The sequence below is a fragment of the Henckelia pumila genome, chromosome 1 (genome assembly GCF_033568475.1).
Source record: "Henckelia pumila isolate YLH828 chromosome 1, ASM3356847v2, whole genome shotgun sequence".
NCBI classification, from domain to species: Eukaryota; Viridiplantae; Streptophyta; class Magnoliopsida; order Lamiales; family Gesneriaceae; genus Henckelia; species Henckelia pumila.
This window is the reverse complement of record NC_133120.1, coordinates 108,943,178-108,950,460: the sequence shown is the minus strand read 5'-3', so window position 1 is coordinate 108,950,460 and position 7,283 is coordinate 108,943,178. Positions and strand designations below refer to the sequence as shown.

At 37.6% G+C, this 7,283-nt stretch overlaps 2 protein-coding genes across 4 annotated transcripts; one reads left to right on the top strand and one right to left on the bottom strand.

Annotated features, from left to right (window-relative positions):
* The first annotated feature begins 203 nt into the window (after positions 1 to 203).
* On the top strand, positions 204 to 3,350 carry LOC140891826 (uncharacterized). 2 transcript variants are annotated; one of them, XM_073300497.1, is made up of 7 exons: positions 204 to 431; positions 639 to 881; positions 1,729 to 1,837; positions 2,094 to 2,139; positions 2,251 to 2,276; positions 2,501 to 2,559; positions 3,014 to 3,350. In XM_073300497.1, the coding sequence occupies exons 1-7, from the start codon at positions 352 to 354 to the stop codon at positions 3,117 to 3,119; spliced, it is 669 nt and encodes a 222-aa protein (XP_073156598.1). In that variant the 5' UTR covers positions 204 to 351; the 3' UTR covers positions 3,120 to 3,350. The 2 variants fall into 2 exon arrangements, with proteins under 2 accessions (XP_073156598.1, XP_073156590.1); XM_073300489.1 differs by having other exon boundaries at positions 2,251 to 2,336.
* A 93-nt stretch (positions 3,351 to 3,443) lies between these two features.
* On the bottom strand, positions 3,444 to 7,022 carry LOC140891813 (uncharacterized). Of its 2 annotated transcripts, XM_073300477.1 has the most exons (4): positions 6,537 to 7,022; positions 5,522 to 5,711; positions 4,126 to 5,467; positions 3,444 to 3,654 (listed from the first exon to the last, which is right to left on the bottom strand). In XM_073300477.1, the coding sequence occupies exons 1-3, from the start codon at positions 6,872 to 6,874 to the stop codon at positions 4,163 to 4,165; spliced, it is 1,833 nt and encodes a 610-aa protein (XP_073156578.1). In that variant the 5' UTR covers positions 6,875 to 7,022; the 3' UTR covers positions 3,444 to 3,654; positions 4,126 to 4,162. The 2 variants fall into 2 exon arrangements, with proteins under 2 accessions (XP_073156578.1, XP_073156569.1); XM_073300468.1 differs by having other exon boundaries at positions 3,445 to 3,654; positions 4,126 to 5,711.
* Positions 7,023 to 7,283: the final 261 nt, after the last annotated feature.

Genomic DNA, 7,283 nt, shown 5'->3' with positions numbered 1-7,283 from the left:
ATTAATTAATCCAATAAATAAAAATAAAATTATATTTTTTCTAAAATTATATGAATCACTCGTATGACTCAAAAAATTCTTACTATATGAAAACAAAATTGGAATATAGAGTACCTAAAAATAATAAAGAAAAATGGAATTTAGACGCACTACTTGGATATTTCTGTAGACCAGATAAATATATATTTCATCAATTGGAAGGCAGCGAGCCTAAAAATTTGGCTTCCCCCAACTGCTCACCTCCAAAGCTTAAAAATTTCTAGCAAAATCGATCTTTTGTTCCCTCTCATGTTCATTCGTGGCACTGTAAATATACTACAAGTGATTAATTATACGTGTTGACAAATATTGATGGCAGCAGCTAAGTACCACTCTGCATCTTCTCCATTTCTAGGCCATCTTTTTCAAGAATCCTTCTCCTCCACAACCAGGTATTTTTTTTACTCTTTCAGTCGTCATCTGTTGTGTGTGTGCGTGCGTGCGTGCGTGCTGTGACAAAGTGAACTCGTATTGTTAGAAAATGATGCTTCGAATTAAATGTTTTTAAGCTCGAAGAGCTGCTGATTAATGATTACCCCGTTCGAGTCCTTTTTTTCATTTTTTTGGCCAAAGATTGAATTTTTAGCCTAATTCTATAGGAAGAGAAATGGGGGGACCACAGTGAGTATAAAGAAAGCAAAGTTGTCAGAGTCAAACGTTAAGAAAGCAAATCTTTCTGCAAGAAAGAAGGAGAGAGTGAAGCTCCCTGATTATGGTGATGCTCATGGAGGCAATAGCACTTACCATATTAGTAAATTTTTCAGCCATCCGTCTGGGATTGAAGCAATCTTGAATAGAAGGGCCTTGCAGAGTTGTCAGTCCATGGATTCCAATGTTTACAGGTATTTGTTTTGTTTTTGTTTTTTTTTTCTTAGTGAAGTTTTTCATGATGTATGATAATTTAATAAGAATGGACTGAGAAATTAAACATAGTAAATGGTAGCATTCTTGGGCCTGAAATGTGAAATTTCCTCATCCATTTGCAAGCAAGTTCTGCAACAAGGGTGGTGGAAATGGAATTTTGAGTAAACATTTGATACGGGGGTTGTGGAGGTTTCCTCACCATGATTGGATGGACCCTTGATATTGATTGGAGGGAATTACTGTACTTTCATGAGATGGAACTTATGGTAAATTACATGTGAATTTGAAATATTTTCATTTGAGAGACCACCTCCCTTGCATTTCTGTTGAGTCCATCTCAGGCATCACAAACTGCTTTCTTCCAAATTTCTGACTTAACCTTTGGTGTGCATGTTGAACCAATGTACTGAAATATTGCTTAATATGACATCTCTCAACGAAATGTGATTCAGAAGCTACGACTTTTTTGTCCCTTATAAATGACTAGGGTGCATCATGTCTGTTTAGTAACCAAATTTTTATAGGGTATCTTGATGAAAAATAATGTTCTATTCGGAAAAGTTGTGAAACAATGTTTTCGCCGTGTCTCCTCTTGAAATACCCCAATATTGGTTTAAAAAGCCCTGAGAAAAGGTTACATTGAATTTCATGTACAGCTAACCTGATGGAGTTTAAGCAAATGTATTATGATACAGGTGTATCAATGACTCCTATAGAACTTATTTTCTGATCAGTAGCAGCACATAAAATGGTGTCATGTTAAATAATTGCTGTGTCCCTTGTACAAAGACTGTTGCGGTTAATTGATATATTAGATATATACAGGTGCATGCTGCCTGTTATTCAATTTTTCAGTTTTGAGGTTGCACCAGTTTTGGACTTGCAAGTAACTCCAACAAGTGATGATTGCATAGTCGAGATGCTGTCTTGCAAGGTAAGCATTGGATAATGAGACAGAGGTAGAATTGCCACTGTTGTCCTATCTGATACAACAAACAAATCTCACTGTTTGGACTGCTGTATAACTAAATAAATTTGAATTGTATCAAGACCTCCATCTACATCTTTGAGTGCGGTGATTAGGATATTTATTCAATGTTGTGATGCATATCTATTGCTTGGAGTCTGACTTTGCCGCTTCTCGAATTTCATTTTTCTTTAACATCATGTTGAACTTTCGTCGAATGCAGTTTGAGGGTTCTGAAGTAATGGAACGCCAGAACGAACGCTTCTCAGGTACATTTATTTTTTATAGTTTATAAATTGAGAAAACGAATCTTTATTATATCGTTCTGTATCATAGTGACATTCATTGGATCTTCACAATTTGTTTTCAAATCTTTGCAGCTTTCATGAAGAATCATATAAAATGGGTAACTGTTGATGCTAGACCATTTTTGGAATTCGATGTGAAGTTAAATCTTGCTCTTGAGGTTGTTGCTTGAGCGAATTTACTCCCAAGTTTATCATTCTGTTTTCACAGTTATTTTATCAGGAAGCCTCGAATAAATTTGAGTTTTAACAATTTTTAAGTATTTTTATGTGCCTTCATTGCTAGTTTTTTCATATTCGCTTATTAATGATGGATTATGTGCAGATATATACACAACCATTTACCATGCTACCTGTATCAGCAGTTGAGGGTCCTGGAAATTTGTACGTACCAAACAAATTGCATTGGTAGAAAATTTATTTTCCTAGCTTAGCTTAGTTGAGACAGCAAGTTCATGACTTCCCCACGAATCTCCTTTCAAGGGCTTTAATGAATTTTGAAAATGCACTCTACATGAACCACTAAAACTCGTATTGGCATTTTTGGTTTTCATGTCTTAGTTGCGAATTTGTCTGAGTAAGTTTCATATCCCGCCTTACAACTCTAATCTAATTCTTGTCCTTCCAACTTTAATCCATCGTCTGTCTGTATAGTAGTACATTCACCTTAGCATTATGCATAGACGAAATACATCTTTGAAATATGCAATGATTTTCATGTCCGAGCATTCGTTATCATACAGACAGGCATTTTACAAACCTTGGCACTTTTGGTTATGAAATCTGCAGAACTCGTGCTTTTCCACCTTATAAACATTGCATGCTTTGTGGTATACAGAATGATGCAGGCCCTAGTGGACCAATTAGTGCCATTGCTTGTGCAACAACTGCTGCAAGATTATGAAGATTGGGTTCGCGCGCAAACCAAACACCTCCTAAAGTGATTCTAAACTGTTTGATTTAGATTTTAAGTTACAGGGGCAAATGGTGTTAATTTCTTGAGTAGAGGGTAAATCAATTTCTGTAAAACAACAATTATGTCGTTGGATTGTTATCGTGCTATAGTGATGCTACTAGATCAATACAATTTCATCCAAAAAGCTAGCCATTTTGTGGATCTTGAAAAGTAATCAACAAGGCTGAGAACTCTTTAAAGGTACTGACTTTATATTGCACCCATTGGTTTTCAGTTGCTCCTAAAATTCAAGTGTAGGGGAATTAAAGATGGATAAGACATTTGACAAGTAAAGCATGCTGGAACTAACAAAATGCATTAAATTTCCAACCAAATTCATCATACGTATTATAGTCAAAACTCAAGAACAAGCAAACACAGCCTTACAAACTCTTTCTCACATTAGAATTTGAGATTTATTACAAAGAAAGATCCAGTACTTTGTGCCTAACCAGAAGTAGATCTTAACTAGTCCACCACTGTGACGTCCACATGTACCAGCTACCAACACCGAGATAATTCCACTGCAGAGAAAATGAAATCAACTGTCAAACATAAATGTATTTTGCATCAGCCATAGGCCCATATCCACAAAGAACACAACTTCTCAATAGTGAATGTCTGTATATTTTCAATAATAAATAGATTTCGTATTGTCTAAAATGAAATATAACTTGTCCACAGACCATAACTGAAAATGCTTAACTATTTACAATCGAGTGAGTGAACGCCTTATATGACTGCTATATCGGCCACATGTGGTCATTTTAAAAAAGTTATGATGACTTCACAAAGCATACACACATGGAGAGAGATTGGGAGCAAAAAATATCCCAAAAAACTTGACAGCCTGCCTACGTTGGCCTTATAGATAACAAGAGATGTGCAATCCTGTTCTAAGTGATTGAAACACGGAATGAGAGAAAATTGCAAATATTAACAGAGTTTCATGATTCCTAAATAAATGTGCAAGATGCAGCAGAAATTAAATTTACCATCCTTGTCTCCGGGTGCAAGACATATCAACCAGAACTACGACCTGTATCTAGGCCGTCTATCATCATTCCGATCATCATCTCTTCGTCCTGTAGAACGTGCATCATCATATCTACCTCTCTTCAAAGTGTGCTCTCTCTCTCTCTCATCCTTTCTATTCATGTGTTCCTCTTCCTGATCTTTTCCACGTTTTACCGGTTGGTGCTCTAACTTCTCCTCACGTTTTCTGCTTGAATCTTTACCTCCATCTCTGTCATGTTTTCTTCCACGGAGGTCTTCTTCATCTTCCCATTCTCTTCTACTTCGTCCATGATATTCACGATAATGCTCATCTCTCCTATTGTCATGTCGTAATTCCTTCCTACTGTGTAGTACATCCCCATGGTCATCAGCATCGAGGTTTTTTCCACCATGTCTTGGTGGCCTAGAATCCCTGGCATGATTCTCTTCCCTGTATGATTTATTCTGTCTATCCAATTCAATCTCAGGACCCCCACTCCCCTTGTCTTTTGTTTGATATAACTTTTTTGGCTTCACATCAGGTTCCCCATCCCATCTTCCACGCTCAAGTTCATCTCCAGATTCATCTTCCTTCGATTTATAGAGTAGTTCCAATTTCTTGAAAGTGACGTCAATTTTCTTAGAATGCTTCTCCCTGATATCATCTTTTTTCGATCTATCGTCATGGAGCTCCTCATCAGAATCATGCTGCTTGCTCCTCGAAGGTCCTTTTAACCTCTGAGTCCTATTTTTTGGACCTTCATCAGAACTACCATCAGAGTCATGCTGCCTACTGTACTTAGGCTGGGTTCGCTTCTGTCGGTGGTGGTTGCCTTCATCAGAACTATCATCATCATAAGAATAGCGATGCTTGTTTTTCGACTTTTTAGTCTTATACCCATGGTCTTCATCAGAACTATAATCATCGCGTCGTCTGCTTTTTGGAGGATGCTTTAGCTTTGAACGTTTGAGGCTGGAATCAGAACTATTGTCATCGTCTGAATCGTAACGCTTAAGAGTTTTTCTAAGGTTCTTGTCATGGTCGGACTCAGAACCAAAATCAGAACTACGCCCAGACGGAGCTTCAGAACCAGAAGAATCACTGTCGTGTTTTACAACTTTCTTTTGTGTCCTCGACGTCTCTTCCCTCCTCTTGCGAACACCAATCTTAGAATCAGCATCAGTAACTGCTCTTCTACCGTCCTTTTTGGGTTTACTCTTTGCCTTTCTATCACGCTTCTCGTCGCTGTCTGAGTCGGACGAATCACCTCGTGCCCCTCTGATTTTGTCCTTGTTGTGAAACTTGGGTTCATACTGACCAGAAGTATTTGGGTTAACAACCTTCCCTGTGTTATCCTTCTCATCTCTTCCATTTTTTACATGATGCTTACGAACATCAGCAGTATTCTTTTTGTGAATGTTTCTTGGCTCATCCTCGTCATCATTCTCTTCAATGCTTGTGGCCATAGCATCATGGTGTTTCTTTTCTCTATCACCTTCAGATTCTATTCCAAGAGCATTTTTTAGTGTTTCCATCTGTCTTTCCTTCAATGCAGCAATCTGGTGAGTCTGTGTCACTGAAACCCTAATTAACAAAAAAAAAAAAATCACGCACACAAACTCAACATATAATCCAAAAGCAAACTGCCAAAATATAATGGTTACTCGATGTATGCATGACATAATAGGAGGAAATTGGAAACAGCATAAGCTCCCCAAACATGTTTGATCAAAGTTTATGGTGGTTTATAAGAAGATAACCAGCAAGGGTATCTCTAGAGTTAACTATGAAAAACTCTGCTATTTAGAAGACGTAGACCCTGCCAATTTTGCACGTAGCACACTGTTGCCAAGCGAGGATCAATGATTTGTTAGTGATGCAACCAAAAAAACATAAGCTCGCTCAAAATATTTTATATACAACATGATATCTCAACTCAGATTAAAGCAACAACTGCCATTCAAAAAACTAACTTATCAAAATAAAGCCCAAAGCTATGGATTGAAACATTCCAGTTGTGCATCATGTCAGTATTCAAAGTTGACGGCATTCACCTTTCCCAGAATGCTACTTCTAGTGATACCAAATGGCCAAATACTTCAAACAAACAAGCTTGTTGATTTTTACCACATACAAAATTGACTTAAAAATCTTCGTTTGGACAAAAAATTTGTTTTGTAGCCCATACAAATAAGGGGACAATAAAGAAAAAGAATCTACTAAAATTGCAACACGGATTCCATGCGAAAGATGCAAGTTCAAACCAATGCCATATCATACCCAATACTGAATCCCCCCCCCCCCCCCAAAAAAAAAAAAAACTCTCCCCACCCCCAAAATAAAAAACCAAACAGACAGAAAGCAGAAATCAATTCTTATACAACGAAAGAAATAGAGAGAACCCAATACTTTTCGGGGATGACTGCTGAGTGACTCCCTTCATCAACATCAAGCGCCTTCCTCGCCTCATCAAGCTTCTCCGCAATCTCGGCATCAGTGTAACCCTGATCGATCAGCTTCTCCTCCAACACAAGAAGCTTGAGCTGAATCTTACGCTTGCGGTCGTGCTCCAATATATCCTTATTGGGTTTTCGGGTCACGCCGGCCATTCCCTGACCCGAATCGAAGCCCTTGCTTGAGTCCATAACAACTTTGTTGGTCCTCGGCTTGATGAAGAACTTGTTGGTTTGGACATAGCCATTGGTGCCAGACCCTCTCGCTGTCTGCAATCCTATCCCGTTGTACATGTTTACGGATTCCGATCTTGAAAAGAAAAAAAAATCCCCAATATCCGATTGATTTGAGTGTGCTGTTCCAAACCCTAGCGCCCAAACAAATCCATTACAAATCAATTTCCACTAGATCGAGAGAATGTCTCTGAAATAGCGAAAACGTTTGGAATTTTCAGATCCAATGTTTTTCCTTTTTCGGTTATGGGCTGGGCTATTAATCACATGGGCCTGTGATCAATCATTAATTTGTACTTTAATACTTACACAATGTTCCCCAAAATTTTGACCTTCAATAAATTAAAAATTTAATAACTTATATTTATAGGTTTCCCTTATGCGCTTATTTTATTCTTTATTTTATTATTCTAAGGAAAAATGATGTTTTTTGAGTGAAGAAGATATTGTTATATAACCAAAGGTGATT

Coding starts and splice junctions, on each gene's coding strand:
- LOC140891813 (XM_073300468.1), bottom strand. CDS start 6,874: ATGTACAACGGGATAGGATTGCAGACAGCGAGAGGGTCTGGCACCAAT. Junction 5,712..6,536: donor TCAGCAGTCATCCCCGAAAA/GTATTGGGTTCT, acceptor TTTGTTAATTAG/GGTTTCAGTGACACAGACTC.
- LOC140891826 (XM_073300489.1), top strand. CDS start 352: ATGGCAGCAGCTAAGTACCACTCTGCATCTTCTCCATTTCTAGGCCAT. Junction 2,140..2,250: donor CCAGAACGAACGCTTCTCAG/GTACATTTATTT, acceptor AAATCTTTGCAG/CTTTCATGAAGAATCATATA. Junction 2,560..3,013: donor GTTGAGGGTCCTGGAAATTT/GTACGTACCAAA, acceptor TGTGGTATACAG/AATGATGCAGGCCCTAGTGG.